This window comes from Ranitomeya variabilis, chromosome 2 (genome assembly GCF_051348905.1).
Source record: "Ranitomeya variabilis isolate aRanVar5 chromosome 2, aRanVar5.hap1, whole genome shotgun sequence".
NCBI lineage: Eukaryota > Metazoa > Chordata > Amphibia > Anura > Dendrobatidae > Ranitomeya > Ranitomeya variabilis.
Genome location: NC_135233.1, coordinates 946,489,258 through 946,503,472, shown reverse-complemented (window position 1 = coordinate 946,503,472; position 14,215 = coordinate 946,489,258). Strand labels below are relative to the sequence as shown.

The window sequence follows — 14,215 nt, the reverse complement described above, 5'->3', positions numbered from 1 at the left end:
CCATGCTATTGTCCTTGGATTTTCAGCAGCAAAAATTATTATTATTATTTATTATTATAGCGCCATTTATTCCATGGCGCTTTACATGTGAGGAGGGGTGTACATAATAAAAACAGGTACAATAATCTTGAACAATACAATTTACAACTGGTACAGGAGGAGAGAGGACCCTGCTCGCGAGGGCTCACAATCTACAAGGGATGGGTGAGGATACAGTAGGTAAGAATAGAGCTGGTCGTGCAGTGGTTTGGTCGATCGGTGATTACTGCAGGTTGTAGGCTTGTCGGAAGAGGTAGGTCTTCAGGTTCTTTTTGAAGGTTTCGATGGTAGGTGAGAGTCTGATATGTTGTGGTAGAGAGTTCCAGAGTAGGGGTGATGCACGAGAGAAATCTTGTATGCGATTGTGGGAGGAGGAGATAAGAGGGGATTAGAGAAGGAGATCTTGTGAGGATCGGAGGTTGCGTGCAGGAAAGTACCGGAATACGAGGTCACAGATGTATGGAGGAGACAGGTTGTGGATGGCTTTGTATGTCATGATTAGGCTTTTGTGCTGGAGTCTCTGGGTAATGGGGAGCCAGTGAAGGGATTGACAGAGGGGAGAGGCCGGGGAATAGTGGGGGGACAGGTGGATTAGTCGGGAAGTAGAGTTTAGAATAGATTGGATGGGTGCGAGAGTGTTAGAGGGGAGGCCACAGAACAGCAGGTTACAGTAGTCAAGGCAGGAGATGATGAGGGCATGGACTAGGGTTTTTGCAGATTCTTGGTTTGGGAATGTACGGATCCGTGAAATATTTTTGAGTTGAAAGCGGCAGGAAGTGGAAAGGGCTTGGATATGTGGTTTGAAGGAGTGATCAGTGTCAAGGATTACCCCAAGACAGCGAGCTTTTGGGACTGGGGAGAGTGGGCAGCCGTTTACTGTAATGGATAGGTTCGTTGGTGGGGTCGCATGAGATGGGGGAAAGACAATGAATTCTGTTTTGTCCATGTTAAAATTTAGAAATCTAGCGGAGAAGAAGGATGAAATAGTGGATAGACATTGAGGTATTCTGGTTAGTAGGGTTGTGATATCTGGTCCAGAGATGTAGATCTGTGTGTCATCAGCATAGAGATGATACTGTAAACCGTGAGATTCTATGAGCTGTCCCAGGCCAAAAGTGTAAATGGAAAAGAGCAGGGGCCCTAGAACTGAACCTTGCGGGACTCTGACAGATAGGGGGCGAGGTGAGGAGGTGGTGTGTGAATGGGAGACGCTGAATGTTCTGTCAGTTAGGTATGACGAGATCCAGGACAGGGCCAAGTCTGTGATGCCAAGGGATGAGAGGGTCTGTAGTAATAGGGAATGGTCCACTGTGTCAAAGGCAGAGGACAGGTCCAGGAGGAGGAGGATAGAGTAGTGTCGCTTGCTCTTGGCGGTTAATAGGTCATTGGTGACCTTAGTTAGGGCAGCTTCAGTGGAGTGGTGTGACCGGAAGCCTGAGTGTAAGCGGTCAAAAAGGGAGCAAGAAGATAGATGGGAGGACAGTTCAAGAGGCAGCAAATAATGATACCTGCGTTTTTGCTGCATTTTTTTCATCATCCATTCAAGTCAATGGGTGAAAAAACGCAGCAAAAACGCTGAAAGAAGTGTCATGCTCTGTGTCCAAAAAAACGCAGCAAAGCACAAAGTACTGATCAAACAAAAAAACCAATGTGTGTGCATGAGATTTCTGAAATCTCATAGGCTTTGCTGGTATTGAAAAGCAGCTGAGAATTAGCATAAAAAAGCAGCAAAAATGCCCTGTGCAAACTTACCCTAAGGGCGGATTAAATGGCACTGATGTCACTGTGATGTGGTTGATAACAGCAGCACATGTAGCCTGTGTGGTTTTTAATTTGATAAACAGGCACATGAATTGAAGGGTAACCTCTCAGTCTGACCTTATCCCAAGATAAATGTTTAGACCTGAATTCCTATCATGTGTATAGTTAGTGATTTAATTGCACATTTATTACTTTTGTACCAGTTTTCCCATTGTGTAGCAATACTTTATGGGCTAGAATTAGCAGCAGCCTGTTCTGTAAGTAATCGATCTTTTCTCCATTTACTAGAACCTTGACCAGTGGACCCTCAGGCAGTCATGGCTGGAGATTCAGCTGATGATCAAGCAATGCATGAAGGCATCTGTTAGTACTTTATCTCTAGACTCCACATAACATTGTATGTAATAGAGATCATGACTTTTTAATAATTAGGCACTTTTATGAAAGTAGCACTGTTAAACCATAATTATAATGCATTTTCAGGGCTCCAGCTCAGTGACAGAGATGAATGCACTTCTGGATAATATTGCAAAGGCCACCATAGAAGTATTCCAGCAGTCCGCTGAACTGAACAGCAGCCCCAATAATCCTGCCAGCGGTCTCTTCAATGCAAACTGTGGATCACGTGTCGAGACCAACAACACAAGACAAAATGTGAAGTCAGCCTTCCTCAGGTACCCACTGACCACTGCTGGACACAGACAGGAAAGTGCCCTGTGTAAGAACAATATATGGGCCATTTGCTGTCCAATAGCTTTATCTTAATACACAATACCACATTCTTTGGATGTAGAATTGGCCTCCTTACCTCTTGGGCCCCGGACTGCACCAATGATATTTCCGCCCTGCCACTGACAGATTACAATACAAAAGATCTAACCCCAGCACACTTAAAAACGTGAAGACAGAACTGTTTCTTTCAAAGTTTTTTTTTTATTTATCTTGTGCAAAGGAGAGTGGTTTCCAAACAACATTTCGGCTTAGGCACGAGCCTTCGTCAGAAAGACAATCTTGATTGCCCAATAGAATGGAGTTAAATGAAGCTGTTCACACCCATAGTGGACTATCATTTTTTTCCAACAAAAATGTTCTTATAGCCCTAAATTTTTTTATTTTTCCAAGGGTAACAGGAGAAAATGCACCATACAATTTTTTATGCAATTTCTCCTGGGTGCACTGGTATCCCATATGTGGTCAAAAACTACTTTTGAGGCACAGTGCAAAGCTTAGAAGGGAAGGAGCGCCATATTATACTGCAGATTTTACAGTTATGGTTTGCGGGTGCCATGACCCACTGGAAGAGCCCCCTAGGTGCCAGAACAGCAGAACCCCCATTAAGTGCTAGAAGAGTAGAATATGCTCTTAAGTGACCCCATTCTGGAAATTATACTCCTGCCAAACATGTGGAAGCTTACTGTGGTTTAGGCACACTGTGAGGCTCAGAAGGGGGCGTATGGATTTGGGAGTCCAGAATTAGTTGGATTTCTTTTGGCGGGCAAGGAGCCATAGTGCTTTTCCAGAGCCTTTGTACTGCCAGTAACTTGGAAGCCCCTTATTTTTCGATTAGCGGATGACAGACATGAGTGGGACTTGCTTTTTTTGTGGATTGAGTTGAAGCTTTTATTGGGAACATTTTACATAATGTTTGGGATCATATCTATCCTGTGCTTTACACTGAGCACTTACATCGGGGTCTCCATCTAATGTGATTCAAATGAAACCCCAGAGAGATCCATTCACTAAAATTAGGCAGAAGAGTTACTCAGAACTCTGTCTGGCCTCTGTTCAGCATTGTCCTGCTTTTCAGAAGTGCACAAAATTGTGGTCAACTGGATTTTCTGCACTCCTAAAAAGATGAACACCACCGGATCATAGGCCAGACGGTGTCCTCATTATAAGGAATTTTCTGCTGGAAGTTCCATCTAATTCATGTATTTCAGAGATTTACACAGAAAACCCGGTGTAAGCATTCAGTGCAGAGCGCAGGATAAATGTGAGCCAAACCTTACTGCGATCTTTGGGAGGCAGAATGAACAAATCAAAAGCAGGTGAAGAAATGGTTTTATTTATTTTTTACACTGTTCCTCATGCGGTATAAGTTATTAGATGACTTTATTCTTTGGGCCACTCCGATTACAGCAATACCAGATTTATATTTTTTCATGTTTGTCTGCTGTCACACACTAAAAGATGTTTTTTATTTGCATCACCATATTTTGAGAGCTATAATTTTTCTATATTTCTGCTAACAGGGTCATGTCTTATCTTGTATTTTGCAGGACGAGTTGACATTTTTATTGCTACCATGTTTGGGCACATGACATTTTTTGATTGCTTTCTATTTCGATTTTTAGGAGGCAGAATAAACAAAAAATCGCACTTTAGGAATTGTTTCTTGAGGTTTTTCCTATGCTGTTTTACATGTGGTAAAATTGATAAGGCATTGATAAGGCATTGTTCAGGTCAATAGGAGTACATCAATACCACATTTATGTAATTTTTTATGATTTAGTGCTTTCACACAATAATAACTTTTATAGAAAAACAATTATTTTACAAGCGATAAATGCTACTTTGCATGCGCCGCCACCGACACCATTTTGCTGGAGGAAAAAGAAATTTGGCTTCACCAAATTGGCACAGACAGGTAGTGCTTGCGCAGTAGCATCTATCAGTAAGAGATAAATACTACTGCGCTGGTGCCGCCTGCGATATTTTGCTGGATGCAGTTTTTTTTCTAGGCCAACAAAATTACATTCATTATTTAAAAGGATCAATGACCTGCCATAAGCCCATAAGGATGCATATGTGAACACAACACCACATAAAGCCCCGCCCACAATCTGCCCCAAAGCGGTCAAGAGTCAAGAATCTCATTGACTGAAAACGGCAAATACAGATTAAACAGCAACCACAAGATGGATTTCATCAACAAAAGTATCATTTTAATCAGTGTAATAGCGCCAACCTGACAGTGTCTGTAGTTTACTTATCAAAATCCTGATGACAGGTTCACAGAATGAACTACAGGCACTGGAGCATAATTGCTGCCATTGTGTAGTAACTCAGTTTTAAGAATTTTTTTGGATCAATCAATAAAGAGTGTCACTCGCTCACATTGCACTCAGGAACATCACTGCAATATGCTAGAGTCTTGAGAAAAGTATGGAAGGAAATCCTTTTCTCTGCTTCTGTATCTTGAAAAACAGGTGCCAGGAGCTAACAGGTTCGTTTCCTTTACAATAGTCTAGAGCTTAAAAATTCTGCAGAATGTTTAGGAAGGTCCAAGTCCCTGGCTAAATCATTTAATTTAAACTGTGAAAAAAGCTGTGGCTCATTGGGACTAGAGTGCAAGTCTTCGTCAGGATCCTGCTCTTCATGTCCTGAATCTACTGAATCAAGTGTATGTTCAAGTTTCTCTGGAGGGGAAGGGACAGGTATTCCTGGACTTTGAGGAACAGAGGGAATCACTGACTGGAGTAACGGGTGTATAATATTCATCTTCTCTTAAATGTTGAATCCCTCCATGTTGCATGTACAAAATTAGCAGTCATCATTAAGATTTTGCATTTCTCTCCAGATCATAGGCACTGAAAAAATCAAAAGCTCTCTTTCTTCCTTATAGACCACTGTCATTGTTCTTTTACACAAACAGAACCCATGACATGTGGAGCCCATGACTTGTCCTAATCACCTAGTTTTACACCAAAATACACATAATACACTTTTGTAACAAAGTCCTTAATGATCCTTTGTTTTTTCTTCACTACAAAACAACTGCAAATGTAACAAAAAGTTGTGAGAAGAATTACAACACCCTTTTGTAGCCATGTGTTTACTGCCCATAACAACCAAAGTCAGCGTAGCTTTCATTTCTTATCCTGTTGAGATAAAATAAAAGCTATGCTATGTGTGGATGCTTGGATGAAAATCTTCTCTGCTTACAACACCCAATCATAGCACAGCATCCATTATTTTCTAGCCAACCTAATGACGCGAAAACTATCCACCAAAGGTCACGCAAAGGGGTCAAAGCCTTGTGACCTCCCCTACCCAGAAGCAATGGTATAATCAGACCATGTTCCTGTACGGTCAGACACAGCCAATACACAGGACATAGCACGTGCACATTTATAAGATTATCTCAGCACAGGGATATTTTATTTACAGCAAACACATCTAAATGTGCAAATTATTATTATTCCAAGACCTATTGATTAAAATGAACTTTTGTTCGTGGAAAAACCTCTTTAAGCCTGTTTTCTAGTGATGACACTATAATTCATAGGCTTTATTTGTAATTAGATTGCAGTAGACTGTCTTTATTTTTACCTGTGTCTTGTTGCCATAATATGTGTTCTTTGTGATAGTGTAATAACAGAATGTATTCATTTTCATATGTTTTATATTACTGTGATGACAGTTGCTTCTATTCTTTGGCACAGATCTTCTTATATATTGTCATAAAAAACTTTGTGGTGTTTGACTTTGTTGCCTGTAATCTTATATACTGGTGTTTCCAATTTGATTATTTTTAAGATATATTCTATTTAATGATCCTGAAGTAGGCTGTATTTTCATAAGGGATGAGCGAGTGTGCTTGGTGATACACGGATATCACTCAAGTATCTGGGTGTTCGGATATGCTCAGCACTCGATGAACATTAGCCGATGCTCAAATTTGAAACTCAAATCCACACGTTTGGCGCCTTACACAGCTTACACAGCCAATAAGCATGCGGGGATTGCCTGTGAGTCGATGCAATGCTGTAACCATCTTGGTAGTGGGATTACTGTGATTGGGTATGTCACGGGTGTGTCACATCCTTATGTGACTCCTGGAGAATCTTGGATCAGAAGGTCATTATCTTTATTAGATTACAAGTAGTGTTGAGCATTCCGATACCGCAAGTATCGGGTATCGGCCGATACTTGCGGTATCGGAATTCCGATACCGAGATCCGATACTTTTGTGGTATCGGGAATCGGTATCGGGATTAATATCAATGTGTAAAAGAAAGAATTAAAATAAAAAATAGGGATATACTCGCCTCTCCGGCGGCCCCTGGACTTTACCGCCGTAACCGGGAGCCGTTGTACCTAAGAATGCGCGCTTGAAGGGCCTTAGATGACGTCACGGCGCTCTGATTGGTCCGTAGCGGTCGCGTGACCGCTACGCGACCAATCACAAAGCCGTGACGGTCACCTAAGGTCTTTCAAGCGCTTGAAAGACCTTAGGTGACATCACGGCTTTGTGATTGGTCGCGTAGCGGTCACGCGACCGCTACGCGACCAATCAGAAGCTGCGGACGTCTTCTAAGGTATTTCAAGCGCTTGAAAGACCTTAGGTGACGTCACGGCTTTGTGATTGGTCGCGTAGCGGTCACGCGACCGCTACGGACCAATCAGAGCGCCGTGACGTCATCTAAGGCCCTTCAAACGCGCATTCTTAGGTACAACGGCTCCCGGTTACGGCGGTAAAGTCCAGGGCGCGTCAGAGGGTGAGTATATCCCTATTTTTTATTTTAATTCTTTCTTTTACACATTGATATGGATCCCAGGGCCTGAAGGAGAGTTTCCTCTCCTTCAGACCCTGGGAACCATACAGGATACCGTCCGATACTTGGTGTCCCATTGACTTGTATTGGTATCGGGTATCGGTATCGGATTAGATCCGATACTTTGCCGGTATCGGCCGATACTTTCCGATACCGATACTTTCAAGTATCGGACGGTATCGCTCAACACTAATTACAAGTCCTCTTTTGGATTTGTGTCTTTGACCTTGAATTGAAGTGGATTTACTATTGGTGCTGAAAGAGTTAAGGACCTCTTCTCTTCTGGCTGTGACCCTGAATCTTGAGTACTCAGCTGCAGCATTTTGTGACCACTCCCTTTCACTATATAAAGCCTCTGCTAGCTTCATTCCTTGCCATTTATATTTCATCTATACTGACCTCTTTGAAGGAGGCAGAGTCTGGATAAGCTCAGGTGTTCATTCCATCTGCAGCAGTGAAGCTTCCTGTTGGCTAAGAAATGTTATTTGTTGTATGTTTTCCAAATGTATGTCATACTTTCCTCGTGTTGTCTTATTGTAGTAGTGAGACTAGTGTCTTCCTAACCTATGCACTGGACAGGGTAAGTTCAGGAGACCAGCGAGGACGCACGGTGGGAAGGACCCATCTAGGGACTAAAGGGAGTGCAGGGATCAAACTCAGGTGTATATTAGGAGGTGAACCTACGCCCTCTTCCCTATTGCCAAGGGTCTTCTTGTACAGCTTCCCTGGTGCTGCACCGCATGCTGGGCGTCCTTTTGGGCCCATCGTGACACAGTATGACATCAGGGGTTATAAAAGGAATGACGCCACCACGCTCAGCACACTGATGACATTGCACAGCTAAGAGACAGTTCTTATTGGGGGTAGAGAGTGCTTGTCCAGGCCTGTGTGTGCACATTTTAATGAATTAGACTCATCTAGTATTGCTAATGTTGCTGATGCTGAACCAACATACTAACTGTCCATCTAAGGGCTAATTTTGTGCTTTGCTGTTTCTGTCAGATATATTCTGCATTTAACCCAGGCAGGGACAGTTGTAGGAGCAGGGAGAGTGGCTGAATACCATCTCTAGTCAGGGCTTAAGGCTTTGCAGCCCGTTTCAAAATATAGACAGTTGAAACTAGAAGTTTACATACACTATATAAAAAGACACATATGCATGTTTTTCTCAATATCTGACATGAAATCAGAATAAACCTTTCCCGTTTTAGGTCAATTAGGATTACCTTAATTATTAATATTTGCCAAATACCAGAATAATACATACACTAAGATTACAATGCCTTCAAACAATTCTGGGTTGCCCATATTATGATGTCATGTGTTTGGAAACTTCTGTTTTTTGGCAACATCTGAGTAAATTAGAGACACACTTGTAGATGTATTTTAATGCACACCTGAAACACACTGTTAATTTATGTAGCATCATGGGAAAGTCTCAAGAAATCAGCCAAGATATCAGGAAGAGAATTGTGGACTTGCCCAAGTCTGGCTCATCCTTGGGTATAATTTCAAGATAGCTGAAGGTGCCTTGTTCATCTGTACAAACAATTATATGCAAGTACACACCAGATGGGAATGTCCAGCCATCATATCACTCAGGAAGGAGATGGGTTGTGTGTCCTAAAGATGAATGTGCTTTGATCCGACATGTGAATATCAACCCAAGGACAAAAGCAAAAAACCTTGTGAAGATGGTGGCGGAAGCTGGTAAGATTGTGTCAATAATCACAGTGAAACGAGTACTGTATCAACATGGGCTGAAAAGCCACTCTGCCAGGAAAAAGCCATTACTCCAAAAGAAACATAAAAAGCCAGATTAATGTTTGCAAATGCACACAGCAACAAATACCTTAATTTTTGAAGACATGTCTTGTGGTCTGATGAAACTAAAATTGAATATTTGGGGCATAATGACCATTGTTACATTTGGAGGAAAAAGGGAGAAGCTTGGAAGCCTAAGAACACCATCCCAACTGTGAAACATGGGGGTGGCAGCATCATGTTGTAGGTTGTTTTGCTGCAGGAGGGACTGGTGCATTTCACAAAATAGATGGCAATATGAGAAAAGAATATTATGTGGCAATACTGAAGTAACATGTAAAGACATCAGACAGGACGTTAAAGCTTGGGCTGAAATTGGTCTTCCAAATTGACAATGACTTGGAGCATACTGCCAAAATGTTAGCAAAGTGGCTTGTGGATAATTCTTTTGAAAAATCATGGGCAAAGCTGAAAAGGCAGGTGCGAGCTAGGCGACCTACAAACCTGGATCACGTACACCAGTTTTGTCAGGAGGAATGAGCCTAAATTCCGACCAACTATTGAAAGAAGCTTGTAGAAGGATATATGGTATATGTAAACTTCTAGCTTCAACTGTATAACTAACAAAGTTGCACACTAGCACTATAGCATGAAAATATGAAAAATATAATATATGAATTGCATTACTGCTCTAGAAAATAGGAAACATTGAGAATGCTTAGCACATAAATTGTACACCTGTAGCATGCTGATATGGGTTTTAATTTCAAACCAACCAAATATTATACAAAGCAGGTTCTACAGTGTATATGACAATAGTCAATTTTTGTAACAAAAACATTTAGTGAACTGTACCAGGTCAAGCGGCCCTAAGCACAGTGCCCAAGGATCTGTGCGCATGCAAGGGCCAGCTCACCAACTGGTGTGCAATGTCACCATGAGCTGGAACTCAACACTGCACATGCTGGCAATGCTTTGTGAGGAGCAGAGGCCAGTTGTGGAATACCAGCTTCAACACGCCTGTCGGTATTAGAGTCAGCCTCCGCACATGGATGTCTGACATTTGTGCAGTTGTCCACCAAGGAAGCAGTTGGAAGTGCAGGACGGGGGTCGTGGGTATAAGTGTGCAGGTGTCCCTGCCAGGGAAAAGAAGCAGCGTGCAGGGAGTCTAGCGCTACACCCGCCTTATAACTTTTTTTATTACTTTGCATTGTGTGCAAAGCTTTTACGAGTCTAGAAGTGCCACAACTAAAGTTTGTTATTTTTTTTATGAGGCACTCCAGTTGGTGCCTTCAAGGGTGTATGGATGATCCTGCTTGTAATTTGTGGTAGGCTTTGCAATTAGTGCATGGCCTTTATGAGTCTAGAAGTACCACTACATGACAATTTGAACAGAATGTATATGAGGCCCTCCTTTATCTCTAACACAGTATGTATCTGATTCCTTTTTCCATCATATTTTTGGCAGTTCTTGCTTCAGTCCAAAATTACACTGAAATTTCCAATGTTTTAATAAAAAATTCTATATTGGTTTACTTAAATTATTTTTTTATATCTTTTTAAATGTTTCCTTACATACAAGTCACTATATAGGAAAGAATGTTTCTTAACATTTTTTCTTATACACTCCAATTTCTTGTTGATTTTGAATGTTTTATTGTCAGTCCGTAAAGTTTAGTAAAAGTGTGACATCATTGCTCTCAGCAGTGATCTGGGACTCAGAGATGCTTCCAGGGATTTTCCTCATGCTGTTCTTCTTCCATTCAGCACTTTTACTATCCATTTCAACATTTTCACTGCCCCCAAGTGGTCCTTGTAGGTTCTGCCGCAAACATGCTCGGATTTCCCATTGACTTCCATTATACTCATTACTCGAAACGAACATCCGAGCATTAGGAATAGCTTGGTCCAAGTAACGAGCATCTGAGCATTTTAGTGCTCGCTCCTCTTTCATTTTCATGTATATGAAGTACTCTATTACATTTAAAGGGAATCTGTTAATAGGCTCATGGGCATGTAGGTCATAGGAAATTGAATAAACGATACCTTGATACTTGCAATCCAATATCTTATTTCAGATAAGTCCATGATTTTCTTATATGTAAATAATCTGGAAAGGGCAATGGGCCGAATACTGATCTGCATGAGAATCTGATTCCAGAGCCTATTTAAGTTAAAAAGGGGAGTTAACAGTGTGAGACATGTAACTGCCACAGAACAGTAGAACTGAACTTTGTCTCCTTACAAACACATTTGCTGCAGCTCTCACAGCTTTGCTATATTTAAACACTGGCTGCCTGTATGATGGAAGCTGGAGCACTGAGAGGATCCTGCAGATGTGTCAGTTATAGTCACTCACAGCTCTGCAGTGAGATCAGGAGAGCAGAGAAGGTCCGTTACACATATCACTGGTAACATAGCTGTCACACCACTATTGCTGGATATCTCAGGGCTAGGGGCTCCTTCTCTTTCCCTAAAGCTAGGGGTGCCCTAACTATCCCTTCTCCCCTGATTACTTCTGATGGTGAAGATGCCAAGTCCACATGCCTTGCTGAGTTCCTAAATCAGCCCCTATCTGTCCCCTACCCTATACCGGGAATTGGGGAGTTGTAGTGTATAAGGATACACAAACCAGACTAACAAGGGAAGACATACAGGGATAACTGAAAATATCAATCATACAAAAATGCACTTGCAAACAACAAAGTGTAGCAACTGAAATTACAGGAAGGAAAAACCAAATAGGAGAGCGTGAGGATATGCACACAAACAAATCACCAAGCAACAGTCTTCTGAAAAACACTCCAAATGTCTTCTCAAACAACCAGCACCAACTACAGAACCAGGTAGTATGAAACTAACAATGGCAATACCCAATTGCCAGAGAAGAGTATTTTGTAGCAGAGGGGAGTGGCCAACACTAAATAGCTGAGATAATCAAAGCAGAAAAGCTTCCAGGAGCACTCAACTGAACAGATTAAGCCTTGCACTGTTAGCAGAAACCTACACTGTTTAATATGATGGTGACATGCTTCTAATCACACCGCAGTCCTCTTGCCACTGTCTGTCATCATAAACCCGTGACAGTAGCCTTTCATTTATAATAATCTCTCGAGGCAGAGTCTCATGCAAATCAGTGTCCGGCCCATAGACCTGAACAACTCATTTACATGTAAGAAAAACATGGATTTCTCCAGAATAAGACATTGGAACGCAGATATCAAGATATAATTTTATTCAGTTTCCTATGACCTGCATGCCAATATTGACAACTTTGGAGGTTTGTTATGATCCGGTGACCTTGGAGCCGCATGAAAACTTTCTCTGGAGTCGGTGGAACCTGTACTGACCGCAAATCCTGAACTAACACCGCAACTAGAAGTAGCCGTGGGGTGTGCCTAACAAACCCTAGACACCTCGACACAGCCGGAGGACTAAATACCCCTATAGATGGAAATAGGAATGCTATCTTGCCTCAGAGCAGACCCCCAAAGGATAGGCAGCCCCTCACGAATAATGACTGTGAGTAGGAGAAGAATAGACACACGCAGGTAGAAAACAGGATTTAGCAAAAGAGGCCACTCTAGCTAAATAGGAAAGGATAGGACAGATTACTAGGCGGTCAGTATTAAAACCCTTCCAAAAATATCCACAACAGATAATACAAAAAGTTCCACAATCTAACTAAAGACATGGAATGTATATCTGCCACTCCAGAGAATCCAGCAAGACTGAGAAAATACTGACACAATCTAAGCTGGACAAGAAAACACAAAGAATAGCACTGAATTGTGAAGCACACAGCATGTGTGCCACAGAAAAAAAACCAGACACTTATCTTTGCTGATTTGGCAGAAAGACAGGAGGAACCAGGAGAGGTCCAACACCTCCCAACAACAATTGACAACTGGCAAGGACTAATGAATCCTGCACACCTAAATACTTCAGTCAGAACGGCAATCAGCAGACACACCTGACCAGGACTGCAACCCAGGGACAACTGCATTACCACCTACTACCACCGGAGGGAACCCAAAAGCAGAATTCACAACAGTACCCTCCCCTTGAGGAGGGGTCACCGAACCCTCACCAGCGCCCCCAGGCCGATCAGGACGAGCCAGATGAAAGGCACGGAGCAGATCAGCAGCATGGACATCAGAAGCAAAAACCCAAGAATTATCCTCCTGGCCATAACCCTTCCATTTGACAAGGTACTGAAGCCTCCACCTCGAAAAACGAGAATCCAAAATCTTCTCAACCACATACTCCAACTCCCCATCAACCAAAACAGGGGCCGGAGGATCAACAGAGGGAACAACAGGCACCACATATTTCCGCAATAAAGATCTATGGAAGACATTATGGATAGCAAAAGAAGCCGGAAGCGCCAATCGAAAAGACACCGGATTAATAATCTCAGAAATCCTATAAGGACCAATAAACCGAGGCTTAAACTTAGGGGAAGAGACCTTCATAGGAACATGACGGGAAGACAACCAAACCAAATCCCCAACCCAAAATTACAAAAAAAAGGTGAAACCAAAGTAGCCGAACTAGCCCGATTATTAAGGGCAAACTCGGCCAATGGCAAAAAGGCCACCCATTCATCCTGATCGGCAGACATAAAGCATCTCAAATAAGTCTCCAAAAGTCTGATTAGTTCGCTCGGTCTGGCCATTTGTCTGAGGATGAAATGCAGAAGAAAAAGACAAATCAATGCCCAGCCTAGCACAAAAGGCCCGCCAAAACCTAGAAACAAACTGGGAACCTCTGTCGGACACAATATTCTCCGGAATACCATGCAAACGAACCACATGCTGAAAAAACAACGGAACCAACTCTGAAGAGGAAGGCAATTTAGGCAAAGGCACCAAATGAACTATCTTAGAAAACCGGTCACAAACAACCCAGATAACCGACATCCTCTGGAAACCGGAAGATCAGAAATAAAATCCATAGAAATATGTGTCCAGGGCCTCTCAGGGACCGGCAATGGCAAAAGTAACCCACTAGCACGGGAACAACAAGGCTAGGCCCGTGCACAAGTCCCACAGGACTGCACAAAAGAACGCACATCACGTGACAACGAAGGC

The 14,215-nt window shown here is 42.3% G+C and overlaps 1 protein-coding gene across 1 annotated transcript in view; it reads left to right on the top strand.

The window, feature by feature from the left end:
• The window catches only part of MED12L (mediator complex subunit 12L), a 995,158-nt gene that overhangs the window by 798,398 nt on the left and 182,545 nt on the right, over positions 1-14,215 (top strand). The window contains exons 29-30 of the mRNA XM_077290760.1: positions 2,089-2,163; positions 2,284-2,474. Of these exons, the coding sequence (XP_077146875.1) occupies positions 2,089-2,163; positions 2,284-2,474 (266 nt within the window). The remainder of the gene's footprint in view (positions 1-2,088; positions 2,164-2,283; positions 2,475-14,215) is intronic.